The sequence below is a fragment of the Centruroides sculpturatus genome, unplaced genomic scaffold, assembly GCF_000671375.1.
Source record: "Centruroides sculpturatus isolate CEXI.00-Female unplaced genomic scaffold, Cexi_2.0 scaffold398, whole genome shotgun sequence".
NCBI classification, from domain to species: Eukaryota; Metazoa; Arthropoda; class Arachnida; order Scorpiones; family Buthidae; genus Centruroides; species Centruroides sculpturatus.
The window spans coordinates 177384-197948 of record NW_019384660.1 but is presented as its reverse complement, the minus strand read 5'-3'; the positions used below and the strand labels follow the sequence as shown (position 1 = coordinate 197948).

Genomic DNA, 20565 nt, shown 5'->3' with positions numbered 1-20565 from the left:
AATAAATATAGACACATACTACCACATTTATTTAATTTTTGTCTTACTTTGGTTGCTATGCCTTGACTCTGGCCTGTCATAGTACACAGCAACAGATGCCAACTGAGTATAACTCACTAAACCCAACAAATGATTACTGGCTAGTTAAAAATTCATGACATTTACCAAAACAGATCAGATCATATACACAAAAATTACAAAAAATATTATAATAAAGTTTGACAGACAGAATAAAGTATTAAACATCATAATAAATCACACATCTCACTCATCAACAAAATAAAGCACATCATAAGCACACACTACATACCATATGCAATGAAAAACATTAATATACGGATCTCAGCCAAAAAATAAAACATCTAGTAAAAAACATAAGATATACTTATTATGCTCTTTTCCAAAAGATATCTTGCCACACATATTATACAAAAGTCTAAACCTTAATAACACAATTTCTATCATACTACAGGAAGTAGTATGTTGTATCAGGTTGTTACAAAGTGAAATTTAGACATTTCAATTTTTTCTAGAAACAAGTGGAAAAAATATTCTAGAAGGTTCAATGTAGATATATAAGTAGAGTAACCAAAGGTTGTTTCATCATATATTTCTTTGGAAATGTTTGACAACATGAAACTTTTGAAAGAACATTTGCATGCTGTTGTTCTATCACTTCAAAAGTGGTCCCATCACAATGAAGGTGTATGATCTCATTTGTAAAACATTTGTTAAAGCATTCATAGTTGAACAAAGGTCAACCAGCTGTTGCAATGTCATAGAGCCAATAGTGAAATTATATAAATCAAATTACTTAGTTTCATAAATATTTTAAAATCAGAATAGTCATCTAAAACTGGAGTTAATGGTTTCAGATATCTATCTCTACATCTTTATCCCAATAATGATATCAGCATTCGTATTTTCATAAATAAGATGGACTGGGTATTCCTGGGCACAAGGTAAAGCCAGACATAAAATGTAAAAAATAAATGATTGTCACCACTGTCATGTTGTGTCAAGATTCCCATCAGCCATGTAGTATTGATATATGTTATGCTTGTGTTTTTGCCATGTTTTGTGCATCTGAAGAATTGCTGTTTTAGAAAAACTTTTTCATATGAGAAGTGTTTATTATAAGTATCATATGAAATTTTTCAATATGTTTTATGCTATTTATTTGCTATATATCAAAACTTAGATAGATTAATATTTCTCATTCCAAAGTCGATTAGAATCAAACATTTGGTGATTTGGGACAACCATGGACATTTTGTCAGTGCAACTACAAACATTTTCTTGAGGCAATCATAGACAAATTTATAATGTCTGGAACTGGAATTGTCTCAAAGTTCAATTTTTGGTATATTTACTTGATTTTTTTTATAATACCCTATAGTTTTAGTTTTATTTTAGGTTGCCATGGTCAGGATCTACTCCTGACTAAGGCAACGTAAAATGATAGTGATTTAATATTTGATTTGTTCATTTCCCTTTTTTTATAAATTGAAAAATCTATTGTATTTCAATTTTTAATGAATATGCATAAATTATATTTTACTTCTTTACTTCCTTTGTCTGAAAAATTTCAGCCATTTTCTAGCTGTCTGTCATTATCTCAGGTACTGTCTGCTATTTTTCCATATCACAGAAGAATATCAGACACTGCTTAGTTACCTAGTTTTTTATTTTTAGGTAGAAAAACTGGTTAAATATTTTAATGTCATCTAAATATGTAAAATTACTTGTCCTGACTGACTGACTAATTCATCATTGCCCAGAGCAAACTGCTGAACCTAAAAAGGTGAAATTTGGTACACAGTTAGGGTACGTCATGAAAACACACAGTAAGAACGGATTTTTTAAAATTCCCCCTGCAGGGGAGAGGGAAAGGATTAAGGCTTAACCTGAAGAACAGCTTCTACTGTACTATTTTAGATTTGATTTTTTGTTTTCAACTACGTTTAGTCTTCATTGAGTACTTAGGTGTATTAAATTGATAACATTTCAGACATTGTTATAAATATTTTTATATATTTCAATTTTTTAACCAAATGTTCAAACTGTTTTAAATTCAAATTTGTTATTGCATATTGGTTTGATTGTAGAACAATTGTAAATGTTCCAGAAAATTGATCAAATTGAACACTTTGATTCTCAGCAATTCTCATCATTCTCAGTGGTAGGTGTTATATAACAATTACTATGGTTATTGAAATACTGAATATAAATGGGGTTTGCTTGCAAAACCCCATTTATATTTGAAGGCGAAGTCATGGGTAACAGCTAGTATAACATATAGTCTATTTACTTGCATATAAGATGAGGTTTTTATTCATTTATCACAGCTTCAAATTCCTAGGTCATCCTATACATGCAAGCGAAAGATTCTTTGCATTTTTGCAAATAATTTTTGTGAACCACGTATTCACATTTTTTTACCAGACACTTACCCTCTTGTATTTAAAAACATAAATATTTTATCTAGGTCGTTTGAATCGTCCTGTATATTATCAGGAGTAGAGATGAATAGCAATAGGAAGAGCTTTGCTTTTCCTATTGCTACTCATCTCTACTGAAATTGAATTCCAGATTGAAATTCCAAAATCATGCAGGAGCCCGATGTAAGTTTTAATCTATTCCCATGTGAAAACAGATGATTATTCGGAAATCAGAATTCGAAGAAAATCATAAGTATAATCAACGGAGAGTGGATTCAACTGTTAAGAATTGGCAAAAAAAGGTTCCCAATTGTCCAGCTTTACATGAACAAATTATGTTGTCAATTTTACAGGATTTTTCCTTAAAGTTTAAAATGCCAGTAATTTTTGCAGGACAATGTGTGCATTTACGTGCATTTGATATTTTACTTGTGATTAAATGAAATAAAATTAGAATTGTATTAATAAATCTAATTTTTTTAATTTTGATCTTTAAAGTCACACCTTGTCCTGTATGCAAGTAAATATGGTAGTTGACAACAGATTGCAATATCAATTCATATAATAAGATCTAAGTTTTCTCTAACAGGTCTTTTGATACAGAATAACAAAACCTTATGTCCGTGATTTCTCAAACTCCCTTAAATATCAACAAATCATATTACAATATTCTTATTAAAAGCTTACCTTATTAAATAAGTTCATTTTATTTTCTAATTCTTCAAATTTACTTTTGTAATGACTATAATTTTCTTCCAATTCTTTGCATTTGATTTTAAATTGAGAATTTTCTTCTTCATGAAACAATAATAAATGCATATCTTATAATTTAATAAATTAATTACAGCTATATATTTTATAATTACAATAATATATGTTATTACTGCTATACTGAAATAAATGTCATATTTTTCCAGTTAAATATAAATAGCATCTGCTGGTTCCAAAATATTTGAAATTAAAATTTAGTTTAATTGTATAATTAAGTATTAAAATAAAATTCCAAAAATTTTGCAATCATCATCACTGCTATTTTAATCTAATAACCATCTTTGAGATTTTTAATGATTTTATACTGTTATAAAATATCTCTGTTCAAAACATGAAAATATCTTTCACAGCACTTTACTTTTATCAGAGTACATTACTTTAAAATAAATAATCTCTTGTATAGTTTCCTACAAATTCTGAATGTAATTCTATAACCTATCTATATTTTTAGATTCATTTTACCTTTTAAATAAAGAAAAAATATTGAATTTTTATCCATGTATTAATGAACACATCATTTATTATAACATAATAATTTGCAAAAAGAGAATCATCATTGTTTGTTTTTATTAATGCAAATAACAACACAAAAAAATATCCTGTAAAAGACAAATAGATAAATAATGCATTAGACCAGTGTTTTTCAACTTTTTTGAATGCACGACACCTTTACAAGTTAAAAATTCTGGTGACCTCCATGGCTATATTAAAACTATGTCAGTGATTTTAAAAACTTTTTAATTAATTTTCTTTCTGTTGAGATTGAAATATCGATCAAAAAACTAATTGTAATGTAAAATAAACAGGCACAGCCATCTCACTGAAATTGTAGTTTTTTTTATTGTAGTGTAGGATCTACAAACACTTGTCTTTTTCTTTTACCCGTGACCCCCTGTGTATGGCTTTGCAACCCACCTGGGGGTCATGACCCACAGGTTGAAAAACACTGCATTAGACAATTTTATAACATTTAGAAAATACTCAAATTAAAAAATTAATTAAAAAATGAACTATTGCAAATGATAAATGAATAAAAATTGTTTTATTGTTCATAGAATTTTGATAATTTAATTAATAACTGCCAAGTCAAAAAAAATGGAAAAGTGCAAATCAAATCACCCTAATTTTTCAAAAATCCAACTTAGTAGGGTTCTTTTTTTATGCCATCAGATATGAATATAATAATAATTAAAACATTTTTTTAATATAGGAATTATCATAATAAATTTAACTCCTAATATATTAAAATATCAATAATATAAACTGTTATTTGTATGTAAAAAAACTTTTTGAAACCTGTGTTTTGAAAATTTTTAATACAATAATTTAAGTTTATATCCAACCAATACAATAATAATACTTTTCATTAAATAATTTAAAATAACTAAATATTATGTTATTAATTACAAAACAGTAAATTTTTCCTTACAAGTATTGGATAATAACAATTATTATATAACTGTTTTTATATATAAAAAAAAGTTGTATTCTGCAATAACATGAAATAATGAGCAGAAAAACTTATACAGTTATGCCTCATACTTCAAACTTAATTCATTCCAAGAGATTGTTCAAAGTCATAATCAACTTTTCCCATTAAAAATAATGGAAAGTCAATTAATCCATTTCCAGACCATAAACAATACCCATTTCAATAAACTTAAAACAGTAAATACCACATAATTTAAGGTAAAAATAACAATTAAATGCCTTAATAATAAGTTAAAATATGAAAACAATAAATAAATAAATCAAATACTGTATAATAAAATAAAAACTACATTTATTGGTCCACACAATGGACTTCAACATCTTAACATAAATGTGTGATTTCATTATAATAGTTGTGAAATTTAGCATATTATAGATAATGTGAGATTTTATCCTTTGTTTAGAGTCTTACTTCAAACTCTTTACTTCCATTTTGTTTGAATAAAATCAAGTCATAATGTCTTCAGATAGAAAGCATATCAGGTATATTATGTTTTATGACTTTCAAATAAGATATAATGCTATATAAAGAGAAAAAAAAACAAAAAAAGAATTGTAATGTTTATGGGAAAGATGCTTCTAAACTTTGAACATGTCAAATGTGGTTTAAAAACTTCTGCTGGAAAAATTCTAAATTAAAGGATATAAAACATATGGGGTACCCAAAAGCTGTTGACAAAGAAAAATTGCAAAAAGAAATTGTTAAAAATTGATGATCAACATACAATACAGTATATATAACAAAAAAAATAAAGTGAAAAAAGTACTGAAAACACACAAGTGTATTGCAAGAGTAAGAGATAACTAGGACATATAACAAATCGTGTTTATGCTTTCCGCACTTCAAACTTCAAAGCATTGTTTGAATGCCAAGGCAAATAATTTTTGTCAAATTTTTCATTCAAACTCTGATGCATTCAAAGTTAGAGTTGTTCAAAGTATGAGATACCACTGTACATAAAACTTAGTTATAATTAGAATCAAGTTTTATATTAAAAAAAAATAGATCAAACTTTCAATTTAATAAATAATGTATTACAAAATGTAAGAAATAAATGATGTAAAAAATTTTTTAAAAATTTTAAAAATCTTTATAATATATTTTGATAAGTGTAATGTTAAATTTTAAATTAATAAACATGTATACCTTTCATTTCAGCTAAATTTGCCAACAGTGTTTCTTTTTCTTTAAGATCTGCTTTTAAAGTTGCTTCCAATTTGGTAATTTGTTGTTTAAATGTTGATTCTCTTGATTCATAATGTTGATATCTTTCTTCACCAAGAGCACTAAAATAAGATTATTGTATTAAAAATTAGTGATATAATAAAAGAAGTATTTTAACCATATTAAAAAAGTCATTTATTGTTATTATTTACCTGTCAATTAACTTTTGATTTGATTCTTTTAAAATTTTATTTTCATTAGTTAAATCAGTAATTTGTTCTTGAAACTATAATATATAAAATAAAACATATAATTTATCTTAAACAATGATAATTTTATTTAATTCAGCATCCAATATTGATTTTTCCAAATTATAATCAGTATTTTATTATTTTACTAATAAATATAAATGAGATAATTAAGTATATACATTATATATAATTTATGAAAAGTAAAAAGTATTCAGTTTAAACATTTTCTATATAAATTACTAATATTGTAAAATAAACTGTAATTTATACAGTTATACAAATAAGCTTGGATGGATAATACATAGACTTGGATGGATGACTAGACAGATATATACACATACATAAATATATACATAAATGATTAATTATCATTACTTATTAATTTTGAAATTTTCAATATATTTGAACAAATTTTTAAATATACATTTTAATAAGTTTCAAAAAGCATGTAATGATTTAATAAAAGTTATCTACATAAAGATTCTATAATAAAATGAATAATTTATTACTTGTATCATTGTCCTTTCAATTGAAGAAGCTTTCCCTAATTCTTCTTGCAGTTCTAAATTTTTATTCTGTTCTTCTCTCAACAGTTTGTTTAATTTATCTGTCTCTTTTAGTAGAAGATCATTACTCATTTTCAATGATTTTATCTTCTATAATATAACAAAAAATAATTTAATACTGATAGGCTTTTAAAGTTACTTATTTACAAACTGTGTTTATTAAATATTATATTGTTAAATAAACATAACTACAAAATTTACCAATTCATATCAATAATAATGCAATAACATTTATTAACAATTTGAAATTCAAAAAAATATGCTCAAACTATAGTGTAAACAAATTACTGTTCTGTTGTAATAAGTTTCAGTAAAAGTTTTATATACAATATATATATTTAATAACTGTAGATTTAATTTAAATATTTTTGAAAATGATTACAGATTTTAATAAATATTAAAATAAAATATACAGTAATACCTTGACTTACGCGAACCCAGAGTTACGCAATTTTCAAATCTCGTCAATTCGTTTTTTGTTTGAGCGCCACGCAACTCTCAATTACTCACTCCCCCACACTGTTGTTCGGCTTACATGTTTGGACGTGTCGTGCGAAATCAACACATAGCTACAATTTATTTTGTGTTATTTATTTCTGCATTTGTTATATCTACGGAGACTCGAGAGACTCTATGCAGTGATTTCTTGCAACCGTGAACGAATCAAATGACGAAATAAGATTAACGAGAACATTTATTAGCTTACATACATCCGACTTGGATTTTACACAAATTGCGAAATTATACCCCGACTTACGCGAATTTGACTTACGCAGTTATCGCTTGGTCCCACCTATCGCGTAAGTTCGGGGTATTACTGTATATTAAAAATAGATCCAAGAGAAATCTTAAGGAATGGTTTTTAATTTGTGCAATAAAATAAAAGTTTTATCATTTTAATAATTACTTATAATAAACTAGATAAACTTAAAACTGTAACAAAATTAAAATGATAAAAATATTAAAATATAAATGTTTATTTTAAAAAAACAACAAATTTCCAGTTATAGATAAGAAAACTTTACAGAAGCAATTGCCCTTATCACTCACTTCCCATCAGATTCATCCCAAGCATACATTAATCTAATGGAGAAACTTGAGCATAAAAGTTAGAAAGAAAGCGATTGTTTGAAACAAAGCCTTATTCTCTCTAACTTGATCTTAAACACTGTTTTCTAATTCATTTAGCACAAATTAGAAACATATGGTTTCAGAAAAATATATTATGAAAATCTTTATGAAAAAGAATAAACACATATCTATATTTTAATTTATTGTAATTAACCATATAAAACATTTTCTCTTTAGGAATTTTTTAACATTATCTTTAAACAGGTTAATTTTAAATATATAAAGTACTATAATCCATGATAAACTTTTATACTTATGGAAAAATTTTATTTAATTTATAAAATGTGCATTCAACATTAAATAATTTCATAATTTCATTTTTATTATCATTTACTACTACTAAATAATTTTTAATAAAAATTTCCCATTATTATGCAAAATTTGTCTATTTATAATTAATAAATGTATTACTTTAATGATGATGACTATATTAGTCTTTAAATTATAAAAGCTGGAAAGGACTTTTGCTTGACTTTCCCAATACTCAAACAGGAAGACCAAGAAAAAGTCCAATAATTTTCATTTATTTCACTGCTCTGCCCTTTAGATTTACTTTTTTTTTTTTTTTTCTAAAATTACATTTTGTCTTTTATTCTGTGAATTCAAATAGTAAATTAAATATTAATGTGTGCACATAGCCTGCCGTAGATGCTGCTAGAGGTGCAGCATCTGTGTCAGTATTGTAGATATGCATGTGTACATATTGTACTTAACTTTGTATGTAGTGTAGAAGCTGCGGTAAGAATGTAGTGTAGAACTTTTAAATATTTCATAGATACCCATGTATCTTTTAAACCATTTTAACAATCATTTGAAAAAACACAATTAAAAAATCAAAACATTAGAAGCATGCATTTATACCAAATGCAACTTTGACGTGAGTTGTATACAGTTTTATGAAATACAAACCTCATTTATTAAAAAAGTTCATTCTTGTGAAAAGTATCAAAATTAAAAAACTTCTTAAGTAAATATTATAATTGTTTAAAATGCTATGTATATGCTTATATGTTATAAGAAATGTTATAAAGCATACAGTTTTAGTGAAACAAATAAACACATGCTTTTATTTTTTTTATTATGAAATAATTTCTGAATTTCTCCTTTATTTTCTCCAAAAAATGTGGTCACCATAGTTACACTGTGATATAAAATTTAATTAAACAACAAAAATTTTAAAGCAGTAATTTTCTGAATTATGAGAAATTCCTCTATTTAAAAAACACACAAGTTTGTAAATTTTTGTTTTACATTTTTGGAATCCTTAAGTGTTAAAATATAAAAAAATGCAAAATTAATTTTAATTAAGCTAATTAAATGATAATTAAGTCAGAATTATCACTGCATTATAAATAAAGCATTTAGTAATTATCAATCTTATGAACAGATAGTAATTTTTGTATTCATACTATAAATCTTTAATTATTAAATTATTTAATTTGATAAGCCATAATCTAGAGATTTTTGATTCTATTTAGTAAGTAATGATGTAAAATAATCTCAAAACACAAAGAGAAAAATTATGTATTGCAAGTTTATAACAACATTGTTAAATCAGTTAAATTGAAACTGACATCTCTGTATTGGAAAATTTATTTGTAATTAATGCAATTTAAATACACTATGCATGCAATGAATAAATAATAGAAAACTGATAAATTTCTAGTTTTTATGTCATACCTAAATTCAACTGCTAAGAAAAAAGTATATGAAATTTATGAGAGTTATAATTTAGTTTTTTATGTAGCATTGGCATAAAACATTATAATTTAAAATTGATTTGAAATTCTGTCTAATTATTGTAAGAATGTTAAATGATTCAATTTTCAAATTTTTTACATATAAGGTCCGAACAAAAAGTATCTGACCTGAGGTCAGAAAAAAAAATCCTGTGTATCTATTTGGTTCAAACACTAGTCCCCTTCAAAATAGGCCCCTTCTGAGTTTACATGCTTCTACTGTTGGAAGCATTTTTTCAAAGTCATTTATTGGGATCTTTGTCGCATTAGTCTTGGACTCCTCTGTTCTAAACTCTCTTTCTGTTGAATGGCTTCTTGAGTTTAAGAAAGAGCCAAAAGTCAGCCAAAGACATGTCTGGGGAGTACAGAGGCTGTTGAACCCGTGTAATACTGCGTTTTGCAAGGTGTGTCTGGATGAGATATTATCAATAGGCAGAGCATTGTCATGATGGATGAACCAGTTACCAGACTGTCAGAGCTGAAGTCTCTTGCACCTAACACCATCTCATAAGTGACATAAAACAGTCAGGCTTTGTCACAGTTTGTCTATGAGAAGTGTACTCATGATGAACTACACCTTGGTGATTGAAAAGAAATGGTCAAAATGACCTTCACATTGCTGCATAATTGCTGTGCTTTTTTGGCCATAAAGGAAATGACATTTTCCACTGGAAAGATTGTGCCTTTGTTTCAAGATTATACATGTAGATCCAGGTCTCATCTTTAATTATAATCTTCATGAAATCAGGACCATCACATTCCACCATTTTCACTTAATCACTAATGCGATAATAACAGTGTAAATATGCAACTATCATGACTGCAACTATCAGTGACTCCAGGTAGGACCCAGACTTGCTAAAATTCACACATATGCAGTAGATAGGGTCAAGGTCACATGACAACATTCCAGCTTGCAAATACTTGAAAAGAAAAAAAATAAGATCAGATACTTTTTGATTAGACCTTGTATTTATACTATAATTGCCAAAGGTTTCATCTTTTATTACAATTTATCATTAATTCAATATTATAAAAAAATTTCAGTTTATATAACTGGGTAACTGGCTTTATAACATTTATAACTGGCTTTCCAAATTTATTGTTGGAAGTTAATAGTTTTCAACATTTAAGTACAATGCAGTTCTATTCCTTATATATTAAATCAAAATTAAAAATTAACAAATTATATTATTTTGAATGAAATGACTCTTAAATAAATCTATTTTATAAGTTAAAAGTGTAAAATTTTAATGACTATAAAATATCTTGTCTGTTCTGATATTTAAATCTATTCATTTGTTTTGACGATGCCCATACAAATAAAGAGGTAATGGGATTAATACATGCTGAAAATATATAAGCTAAAAATGAAAGAAACAATCAGATTTCATAAAAAAGCATTAATTCATACCTCATCTAAATCATTATACTGTGCTTGTAAATTTGCCATTTTACTAGATTTTCGTTTAACTTCACGATGCAGCTGAATTAAATCCATATTCTCTTGAACATGTTGTCTATATTCATTTAAAATTTTAAGAATTGATTTTGTAGATATTGATATTACATAAATGTCATATAGTAAATCTTACTTTTGACCTTGTGTGAGTTGAGATTTTAAGTTTAACAATTCTTCATTATATTCAAATTCTTTCAATTTAAGCTAAAACAGTTAAAAAGATAAGACATTTTCTCTTTTTCTCTCATTTAGAAATATATAATAAATTAAAAATATATATATTAATTATAAAATATAAAATAAAATATATTATATAATTTGTTTAATAAAATAATATCTTAAAAAGTAATAAATTAAATATTAGTATATTTAAATTTAAATACCTGTTCTTTTAAAATTTCATTTTCCTGCTCAACAATATCTAACTGTGATCTGAGAGAATTTACTGTTTCCTCTCTAGAAAATTTTGCAAAATATAAATATAAGTTTATATGATATTGATATGTACTACATATATATATATATATATGATCTCAAAACACAATACATAACATAAAATAAAAATAAACATAGTATATTCAGATGAGATTATATTATATTAACAAAAAATGAAATTATATTACAGTTTCCTTTTAATATAAAAGTAAATTTACACTGAATAATTAAAACTGAAAAATAAATAAAATACAAATCATAAGAACAAAAGAATTCAACAAATATAATTAAAAATAAGCTATTGATTTTTGCAATAATAATTGATTGAGAGCAATAAAAGTAATAGATATGCTCCTGTAATCAAAAAGTATTAGTAATAGTTCAGTAAAAAGTAGGATTTGAATATATTTTCCTCTTCAAAGTAATCCCTCCTTACTGCAATGCACTTATGCCAACATTTTTCCAATCCTCAAAACTTGCTAAAGTAGTTTTCATGAAACCCATTCAGGACTAACAGTAAATTTTGTTTTATGGCATCAATGGACTCAAAATGGTGACAACCAAGAAAAAATTTAAGTCAAGGAACCAGAAAAAAGTCACGCAGTGCCATATCAGGTAAATACAAAGCTTACAGAATCATATTTGTTGAATTTTTGAACAACAAGAGAATTGTGAGCAGGTGCATTAACGTGGTACTAAATCCACGAGTTTTCTAGTCACAAATCAAGTCATTTTCTATGAATTTCTTCACACAATGCAAAATGCTCAAATAATATTTTTTGTGACAGTTTGGCTAGTCAGATGGAATTCATGATACACAACACCACGACAGTTAAAGAAAACAATCAACACAATCTTGATTTTTGACTGACTTTGACATGGTCTTTTCAGTTTTGCGAGTGCCATTCACTTGATTGTTGAGCTGTTTCAGTATCAAAAGCATAGATCCATGTTTTATCACCTGTAATAATGATGTGTTTTAAACAAGTGGTCCGTGATACGGTTCTATTCGACGATATAATGCGGATAAGATTACTGCCACAATAAGACCCGGAATGCAAGAGTGCAACAACCGAGACTTGCCCGGAAAGAAGAGTGCAACAACCGAGACTTGCCCAAAATCCATTAAATGGCAAAAGTATTTCACTGCATGTAGCAATGATACTTGTGTTAAAAGCCTGGCTGATGGGACCACATTCACCTATGTTATTCTCAACCTGTTGCTGCACATAGAATGCGTACTGATCCATTAATCCTGTAAATTCTGTTATAAATTCTTCAGCCAATCTTTTAATTTCTTCTTTTCCTTTAGTCTGTATAAATTCTTGTGCAGTTTGAGCTTGTTGGAGAAGATCTGGGAGTGCTTCCTGGATGGTCCTGTTACCTACTCTTGTATCTTTCTGAAGTTGTTCTCCTAGTTTTTGAAGTTGATCCAGTGTATCATGAATTGAAGCAATCAGGGTTCTCTGATACAGTTCTAATTGTTTTGTTATGTTTTTTAAGCATCAACCTCTGACTTGAGTGACATGTTGTTCATCAGTTGAAGTGGATGGTCTACCAGAGCATGCTTCATCTTCATGCATTCTCCGCTTACTTTAAACATCTGGTACACTCAAAAACTCATTTTGATAGACTATCATCACAAAAAGTTTTTTGTAACATTTGCAATGCTTTTGTAGCAATGATTCTGTTGTGAAAACAAAATTTAATATATGTTCTTTGCTCAATTACAGTAGCAGCACAAAAATTCTTCAAACACAAAACAAGAATTTATTTGCAAACAAAAACAGATGATGACATACAGATTGCTGATAGATGTCAATGAAAGTTATAATAAACAAAAAAAAATAACTACAGCACCCTCTTGCACATACACAGTTTACATGAACTATTCTCGACATTTTTTATCACAGTAATATATCTATTTCTATTTATTTTTTTATTTCATTCACTAAATCTGTTTATGTATATCAGAGCATCAATTATCTATTTTGATTAATTATTTCTTAGAACAAGAAAATGTGATAATGGCTTTCAATGTTAAAAAATCTTTTAACCGTTTTCAATCCTATGTAATGTATTAATCTGCACTATTTTAAGAAAATAATAAAATGAATTGATAAAAATAACAAATTATAAAAACACTAGCTGTTACCCGGAACTTCACCCGTGGAGGTTTTGTAAGCAAACCCCATTTATATTCAGTATTTCAACAACCATAGTAATTGTTATATAACACCTACCGCCGAGAATGATGAGAATTGCTGAGAATCAAACAAACAATTTTCAATTTGATCAATTTTCTGGAACGTTTACAATCGTTCTATAATCGAACCGATACGCAATAACAAATTCGAATTTAAAAAGGTTTGAACATTTGGTTAAAAAATCGAAATATATAAAAATACTTATAACAATGTCTGAAATGTTATTAATTTAATATACTTAAGTACTTAATGAAGACTAAGCGTAACAAAAAATTGCATGTAAAATAGTACAGTAGAAGTCGTTCTTCCGGTTAAGCCTTAATGCTCTCCCTCTCCCCCCACTGGGGAATTTCGAAAAATCCCTTCTTAGTGTGCATTTCCATGGTATACCCTACTAAAATGCAGATAAAAACAAAAATTCGCATCTAAAATAGTACAGTAGAAGCTGTTTTTCCGGTTAAGACTTAATCCTTTCCCTCTCCCCCGTGGGGAAATTCCAAAAAAATCCCTTCTTAGTGAGCGTTTTCATGACGTACCCTAACTGTGTACCAAATTTCACCTCTTTAGGTTCAGCGGTTTGCTCTGGGCAATGATGAATCAGTGCGTGAATGAGTCAGTCAGGACAAGCAATTTTATATATATAGATTAACTTACAAATGTTTTATTTCATTTCGTGCTTCTTCAACTAGGCTCCAAGCATAATTAGGAAGTGCTGATGATGGAGAAACTCTGCAAAAAGTAAATTAGCCCTATTAAAACTCAATACAGATATTAAATTATTTAAACTATGTCAATGCATAAAACATTTACTATTTAATATGCATTAAAATGCTAATTGAAGTTAAAATGTTAGAAGTCATAATAATAATAGTAATTACCTTGATGAAGGATGAAAATAACTCAATCTAGTTGCAGGAGATCCTGTTCTAGATGGAGTACCAGGTTTAGATCGTCCCTATAATTTTATTTATCTAAACATTATTTCAATCTTCTTAGTTTTTTAAATAGCAATAAAAAGTTGTCACTTACAGAATCTACTCTAGGTGTAACATAACGATATCCAGAAGGTCTTTTGGCATGAATTAAAGCTTGTTGTTTAGCAATTAACAACTAAGAGAAAGTAAATTTTTAAAATGCTTAGAGAATTTTGTGCATNATATTAATTGTGAAAATCACTTTTTCACGCAGTTGACAATTTTGCTTTTCTACTTCTCTTACTTTATCTTGCAAATCTTGAACTAATTCCTCCATTTCAACATCTCTTTTTCTATCTAAAATTAAATGTATTTTAAAAATTTCTTTTATACACCTTTAAATAATAAATACTTTATTCATTTTTGTACATTCATATTTGTCAAAATAAATATTTACATTAATCTTTCTTTCAATAAAATATAAACTAATTGAAAAATACAATCACTAAATGATAATATTCTTGAATAACCTTTGTATAAAATTATATATTGATATTTTAATGTAAATATATTCTTTTCATTTTTTATGATCATTATACCATTTATAAAAATCTATTTAATAAAAAATAATGAATGCAAAATAATTATAAATTACTTTTCAAAAATTAATACCTTTACATAGCATTTTCTTCAATATTTATAAATTGATATATTAAATTAAGTTACAAAAAATATATATATATATATATATTCATTAGTAAAAAATTAATGTATTTCACTTATATATTTTCCATTATTATTACATTTTAATAAGATATCTCACTAATACATAAAAATAATTTTCAAAATAAATTTGGCAATTCTTACTTCCTGTGCCACCTTCTTGTTCCAAACGTTTTTTATCATTTATCAGACGACTTAATTTAGTGGCAAGTCTAGAAGAATTTTTTTTAAACACTTTAAATATGAATTAAAAAAATAAATTTACATGTACATATTTTTAATTTATGCAAAAAAATCATTTTCTTACTTTTTAATCTTGTCTTCTTGTTTTCTTGCATACTTCTTCAGCAATATATGCTCATCATGTAGTCTTAAATACTTGTCTTCCAAATCATCATGATCAATGTGAGATATAGCATGTCTCTCAATTCGAAAGGTTCGATCTTTATTGAAAGTATAATTTTTGAATAAATCTCAATGGTGACATATTTAGTTTAACGGATAAATTATTGTTCACAAAAATATCACAGATAAATCAATATTTATAGATTTCTTCTAATTGTAATCCATAATAAAAAGACTTAATTTTAAACATATTTAAAACATTTTACCAAGTTCTGATGGAAACTGTTTAACTGTATCATCTTTTTTCTCCTTCACTGGTATAAGATCTCTTCCTGAATCACTGGCATCCATTAGTTAATGTTTAAACATATCTTCTAAATAAGATAAAAAAGAAAAATTATTTGTGGAACAAATTATTTGCATTAAATTAATTTACTATTCATGTCAATTTTAAAAAAAGTCAAGATTCCAGATTTTATCATAGTTACTTTATTCATGCAATTATCTTTTATAATGTATTTAAATTTGAAACTTTTTACTCAAAGTTATATTTGATATCATAGAGAAAAATATATCAAATATTTATGATTCTTTAAACATTTTTAATGCCAATATGAATATAATACTAGAAGCTCACTTTTTAAATTTCAATAATAGTTAGTACAGTGACTTATTCCAGAGTTCATTTTTTATAAATTTTAAAGTGATAACTCAGAAGCAATCATTTGAAAATTAAAATAATAATGTTTTCTACAAATCAAATTGTTAGTTGTCTACAGTGTCAGTTTTGAAATATTTAAATATATAAACATTTTTTCTATGATATTCAAATAGCTTTTAAAACCATGATGAAAATTATTTATGATTTTCTACTAATCGGGAATGAGAAACTAATCTTGGATTGAACCATAAATGATTCAAGCAGTTTCATTATTTTTTCGTGATATAATGATTTCAGGTATATGGAAAAAAGTTCTATCATCATCTTATGTAAATATACTTTGATGCTATAAAAAATAGATTAAGCTCCTGGAAAAATTAATGACTCAATCTAGTGCATTAATTGTCAAACACTTATCAATATAATATGTTTGTTAAACATCCTATAATATGAAAACAACATTCATATATTAAAAAACTCTAGCAACAAGTTGCTTAACTTTCCCAGAAACATTTCGTGATGTCATCTGTTACAATATTTTATTTAAAAACTTTTTATATTTTTAACCACTATAAAATGGCAAAAAGCTTAATTTTGAGGGTAGGGGTGGGTTTCACAAAAAGTTGTAAATGCTAATAACAAGTAAAATCGTCATTAAGTCAGATCCTATTGGAGATACAGACAACCCCCTCTATCTCTTCATCCCCTCGGACTTTACTCACCAAAATTTAATAGTATCAATTCCCTAATAAACAAACTTCCCTGCAACATTTCAGAAATTTTCGACAAAAAGCACAGGATTTATTAAGCTTCAAAGAGGGTAAAGAAAATTGTGGCCCCCCACATACACAGTAACATTCATACATACAGAAAAAAAACCCAAATTTTTTTGCATTTCTTGATATTTCAAGGTGTCCTAAGCCCAAAAATGTAAAAATCTTGGAGGTCATTTTTTTTTACCAATGCTGTGCTATATATATAGGAAAGTAAAAAGAGAGTTGAAAACAATCATTACTCTGCTAATTTTCTACTTTCATCATTACAATTGAAGAACTGAAACTTTTAAAAATTTAGTTATGATATGTGAGGAATCTATTTGCTTTTTTTTAAATACTGTATTTTTAAAAAATTAAACATGTCTTCATATCAGTTAAAAACCAAAGGTTTGTTTTTAATTTTGATGAAATATTTTTGCTGACTTTCAAAAATTTCCATTGAAGAGAGAAGAAAACAGAAAATATATAAAGTACAAGTTTTACTTTTTTGATACAAATTTTTAAGAATAATCAGAAATATTCAGTTCAAAGCTTTAAAATATACTATCAAGAGAGTAAATAAAAAGTAAGTATATTAATATTTGTATCTAGTACATAAAAGTATATTAATACTGTATTTGTAAAAAAGTTTTCTTAATAATATCAATATAAATTTATATTATTTATAATTTATAAATAATATCAAAAAGTTTTATTCATTATAATATACGGTATAAGCTACAGTAAAGAATTTCATAAGAATAAAAGTATTCCCATCAATATTACAAATAATTTAAAAAATAATAATTTGACTAACACACAGATGCTTAGTAAACACACTCCAACAACCTTAAAACACAGCAAAAATTTAATAACTAACATTTTTGATCATTTTAATGCATCAAATAATAATTTGATGAAAAATAATAAAAGTATCTATTATAACACATACACTTTTACAACAAATTAATGTCAATTCTTCTTTCTCTTTTACATGAAACAACACAGAAATGAAATGTAGAAATAATAATTATCCCAATCAAGTTTTTAGTATTTGTATGCTATTAAAATGTAAAACTTAAAATTTGAAATATCTAAATATAAATTTAATATATAAAAATAAATTTGCAAAAGTTCCTTACTTTTCATCTGTTTCTAAATAATAATTATGATATAAATTAGCATAATCAGATCTATTGATAAATATTCATACCGAAACATTCAGTCTAATTTCTATTTAACAACACTAAATAAAAAATGTTTATACATTAGAATATACTACTTAGAATTCCTTTAGATACTAAACTGAACAAAGTCCAGTATAATAAATTATATATGTGATTATTATAATTTATTTTGTGTTATGAGATACTTTTATACTATTAAAGATTAGAAAAATGTTATCACTATAATCTTATAATTATCATTTCTACATTTCATTTCTGTGTGGTTTCATGTAAAAGAAAAAGAAGAATTGACATTAATTTATTGTAAAAGTGTATGTGTTATGATAGATACTTTTATTGTTTTTTATAAAATTCAAAACAAAAAATGTTTTAGATCTTAATAGAAAAAATATATTATATTAAATAACTAAATAATATATATTATTACTTGTTTAATGTTTTATATTAAAATTTTTATCATCAAATATATAACATTATACAACATATAATGTATAATGTTAAATAATAATAATAGTAATGATGTTGAAGTGTAAATATTTAACAATTATTTTAAAATGTATATATGTATATGATACATAAAATAAATTTTATACATTCTCAGTAAAAACTAAATATGTTTGAATATTCAAAATACAAATTTGAAATTTTTTTAATGAAATTTTCAATCTCTAAATACATCATAATTATTATAATTTTCTAATAAACCTCAAGTAAAAATATTACACAAGTAGAAATATTTATGTTTTACTTGTATTCTGGCCAAATTCTGCATTAATAATTTAAATATAGTAATTCATTGTAATAGTTTTTTAATATTGCTTTCAAGAAAAAAATAAATGTAAAAATAAAAAATAGTACTTCTACTAATTTCAACAGATTTTATAAATGATATATAATGTTTAAATTGTTCAAATTCAATTCAATAATGTTTAAATTGTTTAAATAATCAGCACTAGTTATACAAAATTTTTATGAAAATTATTAAATTCAAATACTGTATATAGAACTTTTTTGAAGTCATATTTTCTTTCGTCAACATAAGTATTTTACGACATAAAATTACAATTTAATTTATAATTAAATTATTGACTTATTTCGAAACAGTGTCTTCTTTTAATTCTTTCTTTACTTCACAACTGGGTGCATAAGTAGACACTGGACATCTTTAACATCACTCTTTATTGAGGGATTTTAGTTGGGAAATTTTAATTATAAATATATGTATTTTTAAAAAATATGTATTTGTTATCACCTCTTTACCAAACATCTTAAAGAAAAAGCTGCCGGAAGAGGTGTGTATGCCCAAAACGCGTATCGGTGTGCAAGATATTCTCAAATAAAGAGCGACATTAAAGATGCCCAGTGTCTACCTATGCACCCAGTTGCAAAGTAAAGAAAGAATTAAATTATTATTCATAAGCAAGAAATATTTTACTGATTTTGTCTTATTTCCTTTATGGTTATTTAAAAGTAGCCTATACTAACTCTGAGGATTGAAACAGAGAGCTTAGGACATTAGGAAATTTGAAAAAACTGTGTGTTATTATCTTAAGTATAAATAAAACAAATTCTTATTATTTATAATAAGTTCTCTAATCAAAAAGTAAAGAAAAATTTTAAAATATTAGTATTAAGCAATACAAAATGTGCATTTATATATTAATTGAATTAGTATTAAATCTATTATATAATTTGTGCAAGATGATTCTTTAAATGTGATTTATATTAACAGTAACTAAAGTGTAATCTAAGTGCTTATCAAAATCTTAAATGCCAACTGATTAAAGTGCATAAATAATGATAAAATGATGAAACTTTTCAGTTTAAGTAGCCAACAATATCCTACATCTTCGAAAAGTCAGCTGCCATTCTTTTTCCTTTAATCGAAATCTTATGACATATTTTCCAATTCAAAATTCGATCAATGCATCGATTTCACTGAACAATACTGTTGCGCAAGCGCCGTTTATCACGTGGAGTAAGACGAAAGTAATCAAATGCTCAATTTCACTTTACTAATAATGACTATAAAATTAGTTAAATTGTGAAATATAAATTGTTTCATATTAAGCTATTTTTATTATATTTTTAACACTAAAATACAAAAAAAAAACATTAACAAGTATAATGTTATTTAAAACTTTTAAGCAATAAATTTTAATGTGGCGAAAGCTAGCAATAAAGTATTGTTGCCAGATTGGGAATTTAAAAAAAAATTGTAAACATTTTGGGAGAAAAATATTTGTTGGAAAATATTGAGAAACTTTTGTGAGAAGAAAAAACACTATTAAAAATTTGAAATTATTAAACTTTTTACGTTA

At 25.7% G+C, this 20565-nt stretch overlaps 1 protein-coding gene across 1 annotated transcript in view; it reads right to left on the bottom strand.

Moving 5' to 3' along the window:
* The window catches only part of LOC111626528 (protein fantom-like), a 50932-nt gene extending 30648 nt beyond the window's left edge, over positions 1 to 20284 (bottom strand). Inside the window, exons 1-15 of the mRNA XM_023369929.1 lie at positions 20091 to 20284; positions 15908 to 16015; positions 15604 to 15739; positions 15441 to 15508; positions 14836 to 14930; positions 14689 to 14769; positions 14538 to 14614; positions 14314 to 14388; positions 11401 to 11473; positions 11151 to 11221; positions 10970 to 11075; positions 6629 to 6775; positions 6081 to 6154; positions 5851 to 5990; positions 3129 to 3235 (exon numbers count right to left, since the gene is read on the bottom strand). Of these exons, the coding sequence (XP_023225697.1) occupies positions 3129 to 3235; positions 5851 to 5990; positions 6081 to 6154; positions 6629 to 6775; positions 10970 to 11075; positions 11151 to 11221; positions 11401 to 11473; positions 14314 to 14388; positions 14538 to 14614; positions 14689 to 14769; positions 14836 to 14930; positions 15441 to 15508; positions 15604 to 15739; positions 15908 to 15992 (1335 nt within the window). The 5' untranslated portion in view covers positions 15993 to 16015; positions 20091 to 20284. The remainder of the gene's footprint in view (positions 1 to 3128; positions 3236 to 5850; positions 5991 to 6080; positions 6155 to 6628; positions 6776 to 10969; positions 11076 to 11150; positions 11222 to 11400; positions 11474 to 14313; positions 14389 to 14537; positions 14615 to 14688; positions 14770 to 14835; positions 14931 to 15440; positions 15509 to 15603; positions 15740 to 15907; positions 16016 to 20090) is intronic.
* Positions 20285 to 20565: the final 281 nt, after the last annotated feature.